This window comes from Arachis duranensis, chromosome 3 (assembly GCF_000817695.3).
Source record: "Arachis duranensis cultivar V14167 chromosome 3, aradu.V14167.gnm2.J7QH, whole genome shotgun sequence".
In the NCBI taxonomy this organism is placed as follows: domain Eukaryota; kingdom Viridiplantae; phylum Streptophyta; class Magnoliopsida; order Fabales; family Fabaceae; genus Arachis; species Arachis duranensis.
The window spans coordinates 112,070,030-112,091,076 of NC_029774.3; the positions used below are offsets into that span (position 1 = coordinate 112,070,030).

A 21,047-nucleotide genomic window follows, 5' to 3' on the forward strand; every position below is an offset into this window, starting at 1 on the left:
CAAGTGAGAAGGGTTAGGACAAGTGAAAGTTGAAAGAGAAAAAAAAAATTGGTTTAAGGTTAATTTTCACCATTGATTCCCTCGGACCCAATCCAACTTAAAAAAAAAAAAACTAATTATTGACAACAGAAATACCGTTTTGACCACTTTTCACACTAAATTAGCTAGCTTTATTTACTGTCTTTAAGATATTGTTTTTGTTCAATAATGAAATGAAATATTTTCTTTTTTTTCAACCCACCCCCCAAAAAACAAAACAAAAAAGAAGAGAGCAGTTTAAGTTCGGTCCTCTCGCTCGTATTTCCTTTCAACCCTTATCCAAGTTGTGTTCATATTTCTGATCAAATAGAAACATTCATAATGTAAAGAGATTGCTAGTCTGTTTACACACAAGAAGCCTAGCTAGTAACACGTTAATTAGAAAATGATAAACTCTTGATTAGGCAGTGTCTACTACGATTACTCGTTCATTAATATTAAGTAAATCCAAGATTTTTTTACCTTTAGAACTAAAATAATAAAACACACATATGACACACATTAGTCGTTACCAAGAACTCTAGCATGCTATATTGCTATAAATTAAATATTTAGAACGTGAATTACAAAATTAGACGTAACCGAATGACAACCATTTGAATTTTTTTCTTTGGTTTTACTTTAAAACGATTTTGAGCTAATATTTAATTTTAGTTGTCATTCTTAATGTGCTTTTTAAATTGGTAGCATGTTAATTTTAGTGCAACTAAGTACATTGTAATAATTTTGATTTTGGTTTGATAGCATGATGGATAATAGCACAAGTAAAACCCCTTACAAAAATGCTTGTATTTACCTTTCTGCTCTACATATACGAAAAAATAATCTGAATAAAATCCTTTACATATGGATCGATAATCTAGAGGGGACAAAAAAAATTCGGGTCCTCTAAAATTTGAATTTTACTTTTTAGAGAGTAAAATGTGATTTTCTACACTTAAATAGTTTCTCTTTCATATTTATTCTTAATCCCACCTATAAAATCAATGGTGAGAAATCACACTTTACTCTCTAAAGTGAAATTCAAATTTTAAAGGATCCAAATCCAACAAAAAAAAATGAATAAGAGAATTTATCTCTCAATTTTTCTGCATAAAGAATCTTAAAAAGAATAACCATTAAGCTATAAATAATATGTAATTGATATTTGAAATCAAATAATATATTGTTCCTTTGAAAATATTCAATTATATAGATACTACCCACTTCGTTATATAACATTCCAAAATATCAACTATTTGGCTTTTAAGCCGAGGATCTCTACATTTTCAAGAATGAAATTTCTTTATCTATATCACCATGTTACAGCAAAATACACCAACCTCTAAATGGAGATCGAAATCAATAACCAAATGGGGGAGAAAAAAAGAAAAAAGCCGAATACATGAATACCTAACTACCATGATACATAGATAAATGTAGAAGTAACAATTACACAAGAATTTTTCTAAGCCAAAATCCAAAAATCACCTATCCATCTTGTCAATCAAACAGCATATTCGAGCGTCACAGTCTCCGTAGGTCGCCACATGGACTTCCGGGCACCCAAAAAACCCTCATTTTCTTTAGTGTAAGTCATGCGAACCTCCCAGTTCATAGATTTCACCATGCTCTCAAGCTCGTTAATTACCTCAGCAGTGTCTCGAACAATAAGCATTCCTTCGGGCCTCAGAATCCGATCAACCTCAGCCACAACAGCTTGAAAATTGCACCTAAGAGACCAATAAACATATTAGCAAAATGACACATAATTATTGTATGTTGATATAATTTGACAAACTATTGATTGTGATGACTGAGAAATGAAATAATTATACACACCTTTTCTTGAGTCTTGAAAACAGATGATCTGCATGGAGGAGATCGTAGGACCTAGGATAAGTGCTAAACGATTCACACCAATCATGATACATGCCAAAAAGACCGCGTTCATATATAATAGGAAGTGTGTCTGGAGCATCTACTGAAACTACATTCATGACCCAAATATTCAAATCTTTCATAGCTGCAGCAAACCTGGAGCCCAAAAAACAGTTATAAAACAAAGTGACAAGGACAGTCTTATATAATTCGGATTAACATTTCAAAAGTGATTTTTCTTACCCTCCGTAGACTGATCTCATATCCATGACATTTCGAACATTTGACCATTGAATTCCCATCCCATCTAAATACTTGGAAACAACACGTTTCCAGTGATCATAGTCCGCAGTAAAATCGTCAGGGGCAGGCTTTCCATAAACTCCAACTTGAGAACTTGTCAACCAATAAGGTACGTTAGTCAGTCTTGCTGGCCATTGCGCTGGCCATTGTGAACCACGCTCTGATGAACTCACTGGCACTTTGTGCATGCAAGATTGCAATGGAACGTTCCTGGGATCAAAGAGATCAGATAGAAGACATGTCATATAAATGAAGACAATCATTTTGAATTTTCTTTTGCTAATTGTTTCTTTCTCTCTCTTTTTTTTTTATTCATTGAAAAGCTAATATATTTAGACAAAAGTGTAAGCAAATACATTCAAAAAGTAAAAGAGCCAGTTAATTTGAGGAGGAGGGAGAGTGAACAAAGGAGTGAAGAACACTCTTCACGAAGCTAAAAGTGTTTTTCATTGGAAATTAATTTTTCATTTTAAATTCTTAAACCACTGAATCCAATAATAATAATAATAATAATAATAATAACAACAACAACAGTAATAATGTTTCATGAAGAAATACCATGCTGCATTTGGATCATCAGAATCTGGACACATAGGTGGCTCGTTATTAGATCGTTGCTCGTAACATTCATTAGAAGTTGGCTTTCTGTATGTTGCTATACCAACTCCATTAAGTTTATCCCTGGTAATGTTCACAACTTCCCAGCACATTGCTTTTATTAGCTTTTTCATTTCTACAAAGCAAATTATAAAATGTCAGTGTCGATATACCCCGACATTAAAATGCTTAACAGAGCCAGCAGTTTAGTTATCATCTACCTTTCCATATTTCAACATCTTCCGTCTTATTTTGATAAATAGGAGTAGCAGACCAAACAAAGAAACCACCAGGCCGCAATACTCTATTCAGCTCCAAGAGAAGTTTTCCACCTACAATTGTACAAATGGTAAGCTGCTAAAATAAAAAGCCACTTGCACATGAATCAGTGTTATATTATTACTATATAAAGAAGCTGTCTCACTAAATTCTCAAAGGATCGGGTTCAGACTGTTCAGTACAGAAAAGCTGCATAACAATTCAAGCTTGTATGAACATGCATTCATCTAAACACTATAAAACAGTGAAATACCTTCTATATGCCACGGAACTCTACATCGTGCACAATGGACTATATCAAATACTCTTCCAGGGTAGGGAAGCCTCACTGTACCCATCACGGCAGAAATGGCAGGAACTCCCCTCTCAAGTGCAAATTGTACCTGAGCTTCATGTTCATCTTTTGGTGCCAAAGACATTGTAAGTACGTCTCTCTCAAAGAGAAAGCCACCAAAGCTGGCAACACCACATCCAACATCTAATACCACACGTGAGCGTCTGCCCCAAGCTATATCAGGTACAGACTGCATCACAATGTTCCTCAACAATGTCAATAAAATAAAATAGAGGAGATCACATTTCAAGTTAGTAAATCAGAAATCACATATCACACGCTCTGACAACCTTTTATCATACTCAACAAATAACATAACAAAGACTTCTGAGGGTAATTTTGAAATGATTTCCTTTTATGCTGGATGACACACAGGATAAAATATTCTGAATATTTATCTGTAAAATCAATAATGAAATCACAAATACTTGAGCAGAGGTCACAAAACTCCATGTTAATTTTGCTTTGTTTGATTTGAAATTAAATTAGAAGCAGCAACTAGAGAACACAAGAATTATATAAAGAGATCAATCGGGACCAGTGTATACAACATTTTTTCATGGAACAGGTAATATGGATTTCTGGAACTTGCAACAACATCCCATCCAGTTTTTTTCATATGAACTTGTAAACATCAAAAGCAACCAATTTTACCTGTTGTATAGTGTCAATATAATGAAGTGCCCCATGCTTGAATTGGGTTCCACCACCAGGAAAAGTAAGGTACTCGCCTGTAACTTTCACCCAATTTTGATGGCCCTTATATTCAGCAAGCTTAGTGTGTGGAACGTTGTAATACCATATCTGCAAGAAAACAGCTCATTATTTTATTGAAGAATATCTTGTCAAACCAATAATGATACTTGCTTGCATTTATGTTGATGCATACCTTCTCTCTGCTTTTGGGCCATGTAATTGGGCGTCTATATCCTTCTGGAAGAGGGACAAGGCAGGTAGGAGGTTCTTCAGGACAGTGCCTTTCTCGGTGCTCATAATGTTTGGTACTTGGAAGTTTCCTGATTGCTTTCAAGTTGTCAAGGCATGGGATGTAGTCAGGGCCAGCAGTGGAATTGCATAATTTCCAGTTGTACACAGTGGATTGCTTGGAGGATGCTTGTGACTCCTTTTCATTCTTCGACTCTGCTGCCTGAGTTGAAAAAGACCCATTCTGAGTGGTATTTTCATTCAGAAGCTCTGACTGGGCCCCAGAAGCGTATACTTCAGTTGAAGTCTGCTTGTTGGCACTGTCATCTGTTTCCTTCTCATTGGAGCTTACATCTGATTCTTTATCACTTTGTTGCACCTTATCTTCTGTCTTGTTATCAGTTGTTTCACTTGAGTCATCAGATTTCTTTTCACTTCCATCTGAATCAGATTTATTTGCACTTTCATCTGAATCAGATTGCTTATTTTCATTCGATTCAGATTTTGTATCGGTCTCATCAGATTCAGATTTCTTCTCACTATCACCAGAACCAGGTTTCTCAGTTTCACCACTATCCTTGTTTTCTGTAGTTTGTGAGTTTGATTCAGTACTTTCTGTGGGGGAATCTTTGTCCTCTGTTTTCTTGTCTCCATCTTCTGTTTTAGATTCTTGAGAAGACTTTTCTTCAGACTTGTCCTCTGATTTTTCTTCCTGGTTTTCTTTCACGTCAGAGTTGTTTTCTGAGGTGACATTTGTGTCCCCCTTGGTTGCATCCTCAGGAAGATCACCCTGATTGTCTTCAAACTTCCGAGTGTTGCCACTATTGTTGTTGTCAGTCACCTGTTCTTTCGTGTCACTCTGTGCTTCTTTCATGTCAATCGTGTTGTCCTGAGCAGCATCGGTCTTGTTGTCCTGAGTAACATCGGCATTTTGTGCAGGAACTACAGAGGAGGATGTCATCATCCATACCCCAACCAGACATAGAGCCACAAACACAACAATTGTCACTGTCGAGCAGAAACTGGACGATGACTTTTTATTATTGTCTATTCTAGTATATCTTGCTTGAGCCATGTTTTAGCAGGGTCCAACAATTCACACTGATAGTTTAAATCTGGTCAAGAAATAAAACCAGAATTAAACACCAACCATGCTCATAATCTGATTAGTAATGGCAAAACTCAGTTGCCCACATCTACACAACTCAAATATAAATAAATCTAACGAAACACATACAGTTACACGGAAATTCCATGTGCCAATAACTATTAAGAAAAATCAAATTACAGGATGCTAACAAATCTTTAAGTCAAATCGAATTGGAGGTTTAGCTATTGCCATAGATTAGTGATGATTTCAATTTCCTCTTTTCATTACATTGACATTTTTCAAGTTATGAAAGAACGAACACAAATATTGAACACAGTAGGAGATCTAATCAATTCACAAAAACCAAGAACAACCGGATCAGAAAGTTCCACGAACGGAAATGCCAATCTTGAACGATAAAGAGCGAAATTCAACAATAGAAGCTGTCAAACAGAGAGATGCATAAACTAAATGATTGCCGCGGATTGCTGAAGCGGTTGACAAAAATATCGAACGTATTGAACAGATTAGCAAGCAACAGCGTAAAGTCAAAGCGTAATCAAGAACACTCACTCAGATCTACGCTACCGGAAAGAAAAAAGAAAATAAAGAACTACGATAAAAGATAACGTAATCACCCTTTCACGGAACAATGCAATCACAGAGAAATATGACAACGAAATATAAGAAAACCACCACAGTGAGCTCAGAAACGAGAGAACAACCAAAATAAAATCAATAAATTATATAGATGTTGAATCGGTAACACAAAACAGCGACGTGTAAAGGAATAATAAAGAAAGAAATAAAAGGGAGAACGATACGTAAGGATGGCAAGGAGAATAGATTGAAGGGAGTGCAGTACCTATGGATATTCGGAATGGAGCAGATCTGAGAAGAAGAAGAAGGAAGAAGATTAGAGTGGTTATCTTGTATCCATGTCCATGGCGTTGTGTTGTGCTGTTTTTCACGGGGAAGAAAGAGGGAGATTTGAGTGTAAGGGGAGAAAAGCAAGAGGGTGGGGTGTAATATATGATGGAAAATGATGGAGCCAATTGGGTTGCTATCAGTTATCAATTCAATGTCTTTTGCGTTTGTCCTTCTTTTTCATTTTTTGGACTGAAATAAAAACAAACAAAACTAAAATGTGATCATGTGATATAAAAAATAAAAATGGGTTTAAAAAAATAATAAAAAGTAGTTTTATTTACAACGAAAAAACAGAGAACAGAAGCGAGTAGGAATAGGAGAGTGTTGGCCACATGAAAGGCGGTGAAACGGGTGCTGATTAATGATTAACGTGCGCCCTAAACGCAAGCAGCAGTAATAATAATCCCCCCTAAATCACCTCTCAAAATAAGCCAATTAGCACCCTTATTAATTATCATGGTCGTACGGCGTTCCCTCTTCCTTTCTAAGTTCTTACTAATGCTACGATTAATTAATTGTTTGTGTATTATTGTATCTTCCTCCGTTAAAATTGCATTCAGAGTTGTTTTTTTAAATATTCCACTTTGCATCAGAATTTCTATACTTGGATCGTCCTCGACATGTAAACATAGTAGTCTAGAACCATAAATGAACATGTTAAGGAAAATTTTATGGTGCGGAAATGAGAAATGTTTCCCGCTGCTGAATTTACGTATCAAGTTTGAAGAGTTAATATGTGTCTCACGTGAATGAAAGTAAAAGAGCAAAGTTATTATTTGTGAGTTGTGACACGACAAGCAGAGTTGGATCTCACTAATATCAGTTTAAAACTTTAAATTTGACAAAGTTCTAACAAATAATTTAATAATGTATAATTTGCATTAATATATATTGTAATTATTTATATTATTTTAAGGATAAACAGAAACAGATCTAGATGAGGACGAATAGTAATCTTGTTCTTCCTAAATTTTAAGGAACTTTACTTGTATATAAAATATGTGTTTAAAGAAATAAAAATATTATGTAATTAGTAGTTTTATATATATTATTTTTGATTATATAATGGATTTATGTCTCAATTGTTTAGTTTATTAATATTTTTACTTAATCAACTTAATATTATATTTTTAAGTCTTTGTATTTTTTAAATTATTTTTTATTAAAAATATTATTTGTACATTAAAATCAGCCACTATTGTATTTATGTATAAATACATATATGGTTTAATTTATTTTAAATATATATTTATATTCTAAGATATATTTTATACTAGTGGCTGACATTAGTGACTGATTTTTGTGTACACCTAGCATAGTTGAATTTTTATATGATTATCTCTATATATATAGTTGAATTTTTGTGTACACGTAGCATATAAAGGTACTATGTCTTTCATATAATTAATAGTTGATAATTTGTTTATTAATTTTTTAAAATTTTTAAAAGAATTATTTTTAATTAATAAGATGTGTAATAATTTTTTAACTGAATACATTATAAATTATTGATATTTTATAATTTTATAATATACTATTAATATTGTTATGTTTCTTTTATATAGCTGTCATGCTAAAAAAATTGTGAAAAAGATGTATAATTTTTTAATATATATAGTGATAAACCTTTTAAAAAACTAACTCAATATCTATATGTTATGTCTAAGTTGCTTTTATGGAATGAAAAAATTATAATAAAAAAATAATTAAAAATTTTGTTTAAAATTCTACCCCTCTATATTAAAATTTCAGGATCTGTCCCTGTCTACAAAAATTCTAAATGCTGATAAATCTACCCACAAAATAACAAAATTGAAGTTGTAAATGACAAAATTATCTAAACTCTAAAAACTACCCAAAAATATCAAATTACCCTTCTTATCCTAACTTAATCCATCCTAATCTATAATCCCCTTTATGGTTTTATCACCACTAAATTCTTTTTCTCCAACTCTCATCCACATCTACCACAACTGCGAGTATCACCTTCACTCCAACCACCATCCCCGTCGCCTCCTTCTTCTTACCACTACCATCCTCCCAACAAACAACTAAATTCAAAGGTCAAAAGCTAGATAGATCTATGCACCACTATAAACTATAACCAAATACTAGTCACTGCCACCATTCCCAAAACCACAGTAATTGCCATTGTCATTACTGCCACTTCCATCACCACTGTTTCTGTTGTATCCACCTTAACAACGACCACTACTATTAGTGAGGACAGTGTCTCCAGCGGCGAGCTTCGTCGACGGTGATAGCAGACGTGACAGTGGCGGAACGGTTCCTCCTCCATTGCAACTCTCCTCTTTTTCTCTGGCTAACTTGAGCTCTCCCTCTCTTCGTTCTCTACGCCTCTAGCTACGATGGCAACACATCTCTTCCTTCCTCTGGTGGCAGCTTTGACAGCCGCGACTTTGAGGGAAGCTTTGACGGCATCAACACATTCCTTCCTTCCTCCCTTCGGTTTTGTCGTTTTCTTTCACTATCTCTGTTTCGACCTTTTCTCTCACTCTTTCTCTCTTGCTCGATGGCAACGGTGATGGTCACTACTAGTCTTGCCAGCATCCCCTTTTTTTCCTAATTTTTGATACTTTTAGAAAATTAATTGTGTTGCTTATAGTATTTGCAGTGGGATAGAGAGGGGATAAGAAATTAAGGTTAAAAGAATGGTAATTTAAAATTTTTAGAAAGCTTTTTAGAGTTTAGATTTTTTTTTCATACAATACCCATCTTTCATGGTACAATTTCAATTTCGTTGTTTTATAGGTAGATTTGTCGGCGTTTAAAATTTTCATGAATAAAAATAGTAATTTATCGTTATTTTAATGGATGAATTACGAACTACGTCTTAATTTAAAATGGATCGTGAATGAAGATTTGAAGAAAAAAAAATATTAGACTACACGTTATGAAAATAAGGATTAGGGTTTGGGGGAAGGAGGAAAGAGAATACGGAGAATGATAGGTAACTCTATTATTGATTGTGTCCATTAGAGTCTAGAGAACATGAGAGGAGCTATTTACAGCCAAGGGCCCAACGCCTCACTAGGGAATTCACAATAAATATATTTATAACACTCCCCCTTGAATGTCCCTAGTAGTAATAGTAGACTAGTGCCTCATAAAAAAAAACCTTACTAAAAAAATATCATGAAGGAAAAAGAGCACACTGTCATGTAATACATTAGGTAGTTACCTCGTTAAAAACCTTACCAGAAAAAATCCAAAGTGGGATAAAAACCATGGTTAAGGAAAAGAGTACAGTCCGTATTACTTCCCCTGATAATTACATCACTTGATATCTCTTAGTCGGCGCATTCCTATCTTATATACTAGCTTCTCAAATATCGAAGTAGGTAGTGCTTCAGTGAATATATCTACTAAATTATTATTGGAATGGATTTGTTGAACGTCTATATCACCACTTTGTTGAAGATCATGAGAGTAGAAGAGTTTTGGTAAAATGTGCTTTGTTCTATCTCCTTTGATGTATCCTTCTTTTAGTTGATGTATGCAAGCAAAGTTATCTTCGTGTATGACTCTTGGCATTTTCTTCACAGGTAAGCCACATATATCTTGGACATGTTGGGCGATTGACCTAAGCCAAACACATTCTCGAATCGCTTCATGAATTGCTAATATTTCTACCAGGGATGCTACACATCCATGTAACAATGTAACCAAGTTGACCCAAGCCCAAATAAATTTACCCGCCTCCGACGTCACTAAAATAAATGTGACTTCCACACGCTTCATTATAAAAAAATTCCTTCTTCTTCAAAACGCACGAAACCGATCCTTCTCTTCAAATCTCTCTCAAAATCACTCAAATTTCAGTCACGTTCTCTGCGAAAACCACTATTGCAGAAGAATAGCGAGAAGATTTGGCAACGAACAACCACAAACAAACGAAAATAGCAACAGAGAGTACCAAAGGCATGAGAAAACTACTGTTCACTTGAAATCTTGCAATGTCACTTTTCTCTTAGTTGCATTTTAGGTTTACTGGATTGATTTGATTCGTTTAGAAGATCGAACTATTGTGAATGCATTTTTACAGTATAACTAGGGCTTGGAATGAAATTTGTTGTTATTTTCAATCAGTTCAGTGGATAGTGTAAGTAGGATTTTGAAATTGGTTATTACTCTGTTAAGTACTTCTTTTGCATGGAGAAATATTATTCTTGTTGATTGAAAGTTGGTTACCACTTATTCACCACATGTACATTGTTCGGTTCGGTGGCCTTTGTGATTTTGGTACACCAAGTGATTGTTGTTCGGTCCGGTGGCCTCTTTTTACTATGTTCAGTGTTTAAGATTATTGTGGTAGCATACAGCAATTGTTTTCTAGCTCTTTCATTATTTATCATGTTTAATTCTATGCAAGAATGAGTTTTTCCGTGGCCTGCGACATTTTAATTGACTTGATTAAGATATACATGCTTGTGCTTATTGGTTTGGATAGTTTAACTAAGACTTTGAAATTGGTTGTTACTATGTTCAGTACTTCTTTTGCATGAAGAAATACTATTCTTGTTGATTGAAAGTTGATCACCATTTATTTACCACATGTACATTGTTCGATTCGGTGGCTTTTGAGATTTTGATTTACTTGATATTTAATGTGTTCAGGGTTTAGGGTTATTGTGATCGCATTTTTACAATATAACTAGGGCTTTGAATGATATTTGTTCTTGTTTTCATTCAGTTCAGTGGATAGTGTAACTAGGACTTTGTACTTGATTATTACTCTGTTCAGTACTTCTTTTGCATGGGCAAATACTATTCTTGATGATTGAAAGTTGATAACGATTCATTCACCAAATGAATGTTGTTCGGTTCAGTTGCCTCCTTTTACTTTGTTCAGGGTTAAGATTATTGTGATACTATTATCGGTGTATTGAGTGAAGTAGTGACCAATTTTTTTCATTACAACAAAACAGAAACAAAATAATAGTGACAAAGAAAGAGAAGCCACACTATAACGTAAGCACATTAAATATATTTTTTCGCTTTCATTCGAATATATCTATTTTGTATTATAAATATATCCTCACATACTATTTTGAAACAAAGGCAATAGCAACAGTGTTCAAGAATATGAGTCAGGAAAAGAAATATATAGTTGAAGAAATGGGATTCGGTGCCCTGGCACATGTCCCGGAAATGAACATCTCTCACGCCCTCTTAAGAGAATTGATTGAGTGCTATGATGAGTATCATGGATGCCTGAAAACTCTCCATGGAAAAATATACATAACACCTGCCAAGGTAGCAGCTGCGCTAGGCATAAACCATGGCGGTAATACACTTTCCACTTCTTGCTTATTTTCGGTTCATTGCTCCCTATAATTTCGGTTCATTGCTCCCTTTAATTTCGGTTTATTATTACCTTTAATTTCGGTTCATTGGTATATAAAAAATTAAACTGAACTTTTTTGGCTCATTTGTTGCTGTTAAAATATTGTAGGAAATCGTTTTCCTAAAAAGGTTGACTATCGCAAACTGAATGAGGAAGACAAGGCAATATTTAACAGCCTCAAATGTGTTATGTTGGCAACTTTGACAAAGTCTGTCCTAAATATGAGTATTGAAGGGGAAGAGAACTGACAAAAATTTCGTAGGACTTTTGTCATCTTCGTACAGAAGTGCTTCTTGATGCGGACAACGGTAAGCATGGCCTCCGCGATCCATAATCCACCTATCTTTTGCGTGGACAACATCCGACTGTGGGATTGGGCAAATCATGTGCTCAGCTTCTTGAGGAATGGAATCGAAAATAAGAGAAATGAGAAGAAACAGTTCGTTGAGGGCTGTGTTTTTGTTTTGATGCTGATATACTTCCATGAAACCAAGTTCCCTCGCTTGGATGGACTTGATGCTCCCCCGGTACCGTGGGTGGCCTATTGGACAAAAAAGATGATGCTCGACCGGATTTCTGAGGAAACAACGGACACAATGGTAATGTGTTGATTTGAATCATTGTGCATGAAGAAATATTTTTCTTGATAATTGAATGCTTATCATGTATTATTCATCACATGAATTGTGTTCGGTTCAGTGTTTATGGTCATTTTGATTCACCTGATTGTTTTTGTATTTTCTCATTTTAGATGCTTCTAAAATACTTTGCTAACTAAATAAGTTTATGTTTTAGGGACTTCTGTATAGAAAGCAAATAAAGGACGAAAAAATAAAAAGAAAGAAGTTGCAAAACAAAACAACTTTTCTGAAGGGGAAAAAGAAAAGAAAAAGGAAGAAAGAAGAAAAGAGAGTTGATGTTGTGGATTCTTCTTCGGAAGAAGAATCTTTTTCGGAATCCAAATCAGAATCCGAATTCGACAATATAACGCTGGCAGAAAGAACAAGACAAAAGAGGCTCGTGAACAAAGAAAAAATTGTTCCGGCGGATTCAGAAACATCAAGTGAATCTCAAAACCAGTGCAGTTTAACTGGTTCTAATTAACAATATTTTGTTTAACTTGTTTAAAAAAGCAGACACTACTTCTTTTGAATGTATATATGTCAACGTTAATGTAAATGTTAATATTAATGTATATATCTAATGTTAATGTATATATTGATTCAAGTTGGATTACTCCTTGTCTTGTTATATACCTGTTGGAACTGCCTGGCTGTTGTTTTGTTGCAGGTTCACAGTGAATGAAATCAAGGTATTTACCAAAAAATTATGAACCCCAAAAACGCAATGAACCGAAATTAATACACCTGGTGAACCGAAAAAGTGCATATCTCAACATAACATAGAGCTAATTTTAAAAGAATCTTACTATCAGAACCCTGAACCCTAAAGCCAGAACCATAAACACTGAACCCTGAACCCATATACCCTAAATCCTTAAACCTAAACCCTAAATCCTACACCCTAAAACCTAAATCCTAAACCCTGAACCCGAACCCTGAACTCTGAACCCGAACCCTGAATACTAAACTCTAAACCCTGAAGGCTAAACCTTAAACCCTGAACCCTACCGTAAACCCTAAACTCCTAAAACCCTGAACCCGAAACCCTAGATCCCTAGACCCTAAACCCTAAACTCTCAACCATGAACACGGTGAACCGAAATTAATACATAGGGCGAACCGAAAGTTTGAAACACACTGAACCCCTGTACACTGAATCCTGAACCCATAAACCCTAAACCCTAAAACCCTAAACCTTAAACCCTAAACCCTAAACCCTAAACTCTAAACTCTGAACCATGAACCAAAAAACAAATTCTAATTATTCAACTTAGAAATTAATACACTAGACGAATAAAAAAATTGCATATATCAATATAGAATTTCACAAAAAAAGTGACTATTCATTAAAGACTAACAACATTCATAAATCAACCCTGTTATAACCATGGTGAACCGAAATTTGCTCATGGGTGAACAAAAATTTACATTAATAAAAACTAAAACTTGTACAATCCTCTCTTGGATAATTCATATCTGGCGTATTGTAAAGAATGGAGCTTAACTGAATCGATAATCCAGAGTCTAAAAGGTTCAACTACAAAAGACATAATTGTGTATTAGCAAAATGAAAATTTGAATTTTTAACTAATCAAAAGTTAGTCAATTTTACCTCCCTTGGGGCATGTATTTTTCTTTTTCTTCATGGCATTTGAGATCTATTTTTCCAAGTTTGATCAAAGTCTGTTCTTGGGCCGACCTCTTGTTTTGAGACGTGGTGGGCTTTGAAGGTCATTCACATTGCTTAATGTCGCTTCTTTGTGGGTTAACAAACTTTTTCCTTTGCTTCTCCCTTAATATTCTTCCATCTCTGCCATGACCTTGTCAAATGCTCGGTGCAAAATTCCAATCAACTCTTCAGACTCAGATGCAAATTCACATATATTGTGTGACCGAAATACCAATTCGTCAAATCTTTTACTTCTTGGCTCTAGTAGAGGTTCATCTTGGCTGTTCTTGATGTGTGTATACCTCCTCTTTATGTTCTTGCTCCAACATTCCAATATGTATTTCGGTGCCACGTTATCCACTTGCTCAAAGCTTAGGACACTTAGGGAATGGCGGCACAATATGCCCCTAGACTCAAACAGCAAGCAATGGCACTTTACATCTCGTGATATTGCGTCGTAGGTGATGACAAACTTATTGAATGTGGAGTTGGAAACCTGCTCTATTACTTCATATGTTGTGAAACCTAGGGTGGAATGCATTGATCTTGTGATACAGTTCACTTTACCTCTGAATTGAGCTTGAACTTCCTTGAACTTCTCATGGATATATACATGCTGAAACTATGCCTCTATTGCTGATTTTGTTGCACATGGTATCACTGTGTGAAAATCTGCAGCATCGAATTCTCTATCTACTTGCTAGGCAATTGTCGTCTTGCTTCCCAAATTGTCTCAAGGGGCTATTCCGTGTGATGAACTTGTTGAAAAATGAATGCATACTCTCGCTCCTCTGTGTGCTTCTCATCCTGGCCCAAAAGTGGTGATCCAAGTAAACCGGAATCCATATATGGCGATCCTCGTACAGCTCTGCATACCAAACTGAAAATATAAGGTCTGGTGAACCGAAAATAGTGCATGCTTTGGGAAAAAATATGAGCATAAAAATAATTAAAATTGAAATCTCAATTACCTGAAAGCCACTTGTTGCCTCCAAGGCCGTACTTTCTAAGGAAATCGATCCAGTTTCTGTCAAATGCTTCTTTTGTGTACGAATTCCAAACAACATGGCTCATCTCTTGTTCAATTTTGTTGTGTCCCTTGTAGCCATTTAATTTGCTTGGAATCTTCTTCATAATGTGCCAGATGCACCAGTGGTGAATTGTTGTTGGCATGCACAACTCAATTACCCTTTGAATCGATGCGCATTGTGATAGCGCAAAAATGTGATTTCTGATAATGGCATTCATGTTCGTTCTCTCCCTGGTAATGGCGCCATAAACTTGGTGCATGATACAATGGTCCAAACATAACTTCACAACTTCGTACAACTAACCAGCAAGTGCACTGGGTCGTCCAAGTAATAAACCTTACGTGAGTAAGGGTCGATCCCACGGAGATTGTTGGTATAAAGCAAGCTATGGTCTTGTAAATCTCAGTTAGGCGGATAATAAATGGTTATGGAGTTTTCGAATAATAATAATAATAATAAATAAACAGAAAATAAAGATAGAAATACTTATGTAGATCATCGGTGGAAATTTTAGATAGGCGTATGAAGATGCTGTGCTCCTTCTGAATCTCTGCTTTCCTACTGCCTTCATCCAATCCTTCTTACTCCTTTCCATGGCAAGCTGTATGTAGGGCATCACCATTGTCAATGGATACATCCCATCCTCTCAGTAAAAAAGGTCCAAATGCTCTGTCACGGCACGGCTAATCATCTGTCGATTCTCGATCACGTCGGAATAGAATCCATTGATTCTTTTGCATTTGTCATCACGCCCAACAATCGCGAGTTTGAAGCTCATCACAGTCATTTAATCCCTGAATCCTACTCGAAATACCACAGACAAGGTTTAGACTTTCCGGATTCTCATGGATGCCGCCATCAATTGTAGCTTATACCACGAAGATTTTGATTAAGGAATCCAAGAGATATGTGCTCGGTCTAAGGTAGAACGGAGGTGGTTGTCAGTCACGTGTTCATAGGTGAGAATGATGATGAGTGTCACGGGTCATCACATTCATCATGGTGAAGTGCAACGAATATCTTAAAATAGGAATAAACTGAATTGAATAGAAAATAGTATTAATTGCATTAAAACTCGAGGTACAACAGAGCTCCACACCCTTAATCTATGGTGTGTAGAAACTCCACCGTTGAAAATACATAAGTGATGAAGGTCCAGGCATGGCTGAATGGCCAGCCCCCAAAATGTGATCACAAGATCAAAAATACAATCCATGATCTGGTCAAAAGACCGAATGGTAAAAGACACCTAGTACAATAGTAAAATGTCCTATTTATACTAGACTAGCTACTAGGGTTTACAGAAGTAAGTAATTGATGCAGAAATCCACTTCCGGGGCCCACTTGGTGTGTGCTTGGGCTGAGCTTGAGCTTTACACATGCAGAGCTTCTTTTGGAGTTGAACTCCAAGTTGTAACGTGTTTTTGGCATTCAACTTTGGTTCGTGACGTGTTTCTGGTGTTTGACTCCAGAATGCAGCATAGAACTGGCGTTGAGCGCCAGTTTACGTCATCTAATCTCGAATAAAGTATGAACTATTATATATTTCTGGAAAGCTCTAGATGTCTACTTTCTAACGCCATTGAGAGCGCGCCATTTGGAGTTCTGTAGCTCCAGAAAATCCATTTCGAGTGCAGGAAGATCAGAATCCAACAACATCAGCAATCCTTTGTCAGCCTTCTATCAGAGTTTTGCTCAGGTCCCTCAATTTCAGCCAGAAATTACCTGAAATCATAGAAAAACACACAAACTCATAGTAAAGTCTAGAAATGTGAATTTAGCATAAAAACTAATGAAAACATCCCTAAAAGTAGCTAGATCCTACTAAAAACTACCTAAAAACAGTGCCAAAAAGCGTATAAATTATCTGCTCATCACAACACCAAACTTAAATTGTTGCTTGTCCCCAAGCAACTGAAAATAAAATAGGATAAAAAGAAGATAATATACTATAAATCTCAAAATATCAATGAATATTAGTTCTAACTAGATGAGCGGGACTTGTAGCTTTTTGCTTCTGAACAGTTTTGGCATCTCACTTTTTCCTTTGATTTTTAGAATGATTGGCATCTCTAGGAACTTATAATTTCAGATAGTATTATTGATTCTCCTAGTTAAGTATGTTGATTCTTGAACACAGCTAGTTTTATGAGTCTTGGCCGTGGCCCTAAGCACTTTGTTTTCTAGTATTACCACCGGATACATAAATGCCACAGACACATGACTGGGTGAACCTTTTCAGATTGTGACTCAACTTTGCTAAAGTCCCCAGTTAGAGGTGTCCAGAGCTCTTAAGCACGCTCTTTTTTCTTTGGATCACGACTTTAACCACTCAGTCTCAAGCTTTTCACTCGGACCTGCATGCCACAAGCACATGGTTAGGGACAGCTTGATTTAGCCACTTAGGCCTGGATTTTAGTTTCTTGGGCCCTTCTATCCATTGATGCTCAAAGCCTTGGATCCTTTTTACCCTTGCCTTTTGATTTTAAGGGCTATTGGCTTTTTCTGCTTGCTTTTTCTTTTTCTTTCTGTATTTTTTTTGCCACCTTTTTTTCGCAAGCTTTTGCTATTCACTGCTTTTTCTTGCTTTAAGAATCAAATTTATGATTTTTCAGATTATCAATAATATTTCTCTTTGTTCATCATTCTTTCAAGAGCCAACAGTTTTAACATTCATAAACAACAAGATAAAAAATATGCACTGTTCAAGCATTCGTTCAGAAAACAAAAAATATTGTCACCACATCAATATAATTAAACCAAATTCAAGAATAAATTTGAAACTCATGTACTTCTTGTTCTTTTTGTATTAAAACATTTTTCATTTAAGAGAGATGAAGGATTTATGGAATTATTCATAGCTTTAAGACATAGTTACTAAATACTAATTATCATGTAGGAAAGACACAAACATAGATAAACATTAAGCATAAAAACTGAAAAACAGAGAAATAAGAACAAGGAATGAGTCCACCTCAGTGATGGTGGCGCTTTCTTCTTGAAGAACCAATGATGTTCTTGAGCTCTTCTATGTCTCTTCCTTGGCTTTGTTGCTCCTCCCTCATTGCTCTTTGATCTTCTCTAATTTCATGGAGAATGATGGAGTGCTCTTGATGTTCCACCCTTAATTGATCTATATTGTAACTCACATCTTCTAGAGAAGTATTGAGTTGTTCCCAAAAGTTGTTGCGAGGAAAGTGCATCCCTTGAGGCATCTCCGGGATTTCTTGGTGATGAGCTTTCTCATGCGTCTCTTGGGATCCATGAGTGGTCTCTCTTGTTTGCTCCATCCTCTTCTTAGTGGTGGACTTATCCTCCTCAATCGGGATGTCTCCTTCTATGATAACTCCAACTTAGTAACATAGATGGCAAATAAGATGAGGAAAAGCTAGCCTTGCCATGGTGGAGGGCTTTTCGGCTATTTTGTAGAATTCAAGGGAGATGACTTCATGAACTTCTACTTCCTCTCCATTCATGATGCTAAGAATCATGATGGCCCGATCCACAGTAACTTCGGATCGGTTGCTAGTGGGGATGATGGAACGTTGGATGAACTCCAACCATCCTCTAGCCACAGGCTTGAGGTCTAGTCTTCTTAATTGAACCTGCTTGCCTTTGGAGTCTCTTTTCCATTGAGCTCCTTCCACACATATGTCCATAAGGACTTGGTCCAATCTTTGATCAAAGTTGATCCTTCTAGTGTAGGGGCGTGCATCTCCTTGCATCATGAGCAAGTTGAATGCTAACCTTACATTTTCCAGACTAAAATCTAAGTATTTCCCCTGAACCATTGTAAGATAATTCTTTGGATTCGGGTTCACACTTTGATCATGGTTCCTAGTGATCCATGCATTGGCATAGAACTCTTGAACCATTAAGATTCTGACTTGTTGAATGGGGTTGGTCAGAACTTCCCAACCTCTTCTTTGGATCTCATGTCGGATCTCCGGATACTCATTTTTCTTGAGTTTGAAAAGGACCTCGGGGATCACCTTCTTCTTGACAACAACATCATATAAGTGGTCTTGATGGGCTTTGGAGATGAATCTCTCCATCTCCCATGACTCGGAGGTGGAAGCTTTTGTCTTTCCTTTCCCTTTTCTAGAGGTTTCTCCGACCTTAGGTGCCATCAATGGTTATGAAAAAACAAAAAGCTATGCTTTTACCATACCAAACTTAGAATATTGCTCGCCCTCGAGCAAGAGAAGAAAGAAGAAGAAGAAGAAAAAGAAAATATGGAGGAAAGGGAGAAGTGTGTGGTTTCGGCCAAGGTGAAGAAGAGAGGGTTGTGGTGTGTGAAAATGAAGAAGGATAGAGGGGTTTATATAGTGAAGGGAGAGGGAGTAGGTTTGGCTATTTAGGAGGGGTTTGGGTGGGAATGAGATTTTGAATTTTGAAGGTAGGTGGGGTTTATGGGATTGTGTGAAGAGGAGAGAAGGTGAGTTGAGGTAGGTGGGGATCCTGTGGGTCCACAGATCCTGAGATGATCCTGTGGGGTCCACAGATCTTGAGGTGTCAAGGATTTACATCCCTGCACCAATGAGACGTGTAAAACGCCCTCTGCATGCAATCCTGGCGTTCAACGCCAGATTGATGCTTGTTTCTGGTGTTGAACACCAGCTTCATGCTTGTTTTAGGCGTTCAACGCCCATTTGCAGCATGTTTCTGGCGTTGAACGCTAATTCCATGCTTGTTTCTGGCGTTCAGCGCCAGCTTTCCTCAGGGTGTATTTTTGGCGTCTGAACGCCAGGATGCTGCTTGTTTCTGGTGTTCAACGCCAGATCCATGCTCTGTTCTGGCGTTGAACACCAGCCAGATGCTTCTTACTGGCGTTTAAACGCCAGTAAGCTCTTCCTCCAGAGTGTGCTTTTTCTTCTGCTGTTTTTGATTCTGTTTTTAATTTTAGTATTTATTTTGTGACTCCACATGATCATGAACCTAATAAAACATAAAAGAACAATAAAAGAAAAATAAAATTAGATAAATAAAAATTGGGTTGCCTCCTAATAAGCGCTTCTTTAATGTCAATAGCTTGACAGTGGGCTCTCATGGAACCTCACAGGTGATCAGGTCAATGTTGTAGACTCCCAACACCAAACTTAGAGTTTGGATGTGGAGATTCAACACCAAACTTAGAGTTTGGTTGTGGCCTCCCAACACCAAACTTAGAGTTTGATTGTGGGGGCTCTGTTTGACTCTGTACTGAGAGAAGCTTTTTGTGTTTCCTCTCCATTGTTAAAGAAGAACACCCTTGGGTCTTAAACACAAGGTAGTCCCTATTCAATTGAAGGACTAATTCTCCTCTGTTAACATCTATCACAGCTCCTGCTGTGGCTAGGAAAGGTCTTCCAAGGATGATGCATTCATCCTTCTCCTTCCTAGTGTCTAAGATTATGAAATCAGCAGGGATGTAAAGGCCTTCAACCTTTACCAACACGTCCTCTACCAATCCATAAGCTTGTCTTACTGACTTGTCTGCCATTTGCAATGAGAATATGACAGGCTGTACCTCAATGATCCCCAGCTTCTCCATTACAGAGAGTGGGGCATAAGATTTATGCCTGACCCTAGGTCACACAGAGTCTTCTCAAAGGTCATGGTGCCTATGGTACAGGGTATTAAGAATTTTCCAGGATCTTGTCTCTTTTGAGGTAAAGTTTACTGAATCCATGTATCTAGTCATTAATGAGCAAGGGAGGTTCACCTTCCCAAATCTCATTACCAAACAATTTGGCATTCAGCTTCATGATGGCTCCTAGATATTGAGCAACTTTTTCTTCAGTTACATCTTCATCCTCTTCAGAGGAAGAATAGTTTTCAGAGCTTATAAATGGCAGAAGGAGGTTTAATGAAATCTCTATGATTTCTATATGAGCCTCAGATTCCTTTAGGTCCTCAATAGGGAACTCCTTCTTACTTGAGAGACGTCCCATAAGGTCTTCCTCATTGGGATTCACGTCCTCTCCTTCCTCTCTAGGTTCGGCCATGTTGATTATGTCA

General features: G+C 36.5%; 1 protein-coding gene across 1 annotated transcript; it reads right to left on the minus strand.

The window, feature by feature from the left end:
- Positions 1-1,157: 1,157 nt before the first annotated feature.
- Positions 1,158-6,482, minus strand: LOC107480216 (probable methyltransferase PMT26). The gene is made up of 9 exons (XM_016100364.3): positions 6,292-6,482; positions 4,302-5,451; positions 4,067-4,216; positions 3,332-3,602; positions 3,021-3,131; positions 2,761-2,935; positions 2,143-2,412; positions 1,861-2,055; positions 1,158-1,751 (listed from the first exon to the last, which is right to left on the minus strand). Exons 2-9 carry the CDS (start codon positions 5,409-5,411, stop codon positions 1,526-1,528), a joined length of 2,508 nt encoding a protein of 835 aa, XP_015955850.1. The 5' UTR covers positions 5,412-5,451; positions 6,292-6,482; the 3' UTR covers positions 1,158-1,525.
- Positions 6,483-21,047: the final 14,565 nt, after the last annotated feature.

Excerpts from the sequence above, each read along its gene's own strand:
- LOC107480216 (XM_016100364.3), bottom strand. The coding sequence starts at position 5,411 with ATGGCTCAAGCAAGATATACTAGAATAGACAATAATAAAAAGTCATCG. Across the intron at positions 3,603-4,066 it reads ATATTGACACTATACAACAG|TCTGTACCTGATATAGCTTG; the intron begins GTAAAATTGGTT and ends ATTGTGATGCAG. Across the intron at positions 2,413-2,760 it reads GATGATCCAAATGCAGCATG|GAACGTTCCATTGCAATCTT; the intron begins GTATTTCTTCAT and ends CTTTGATCCCAG.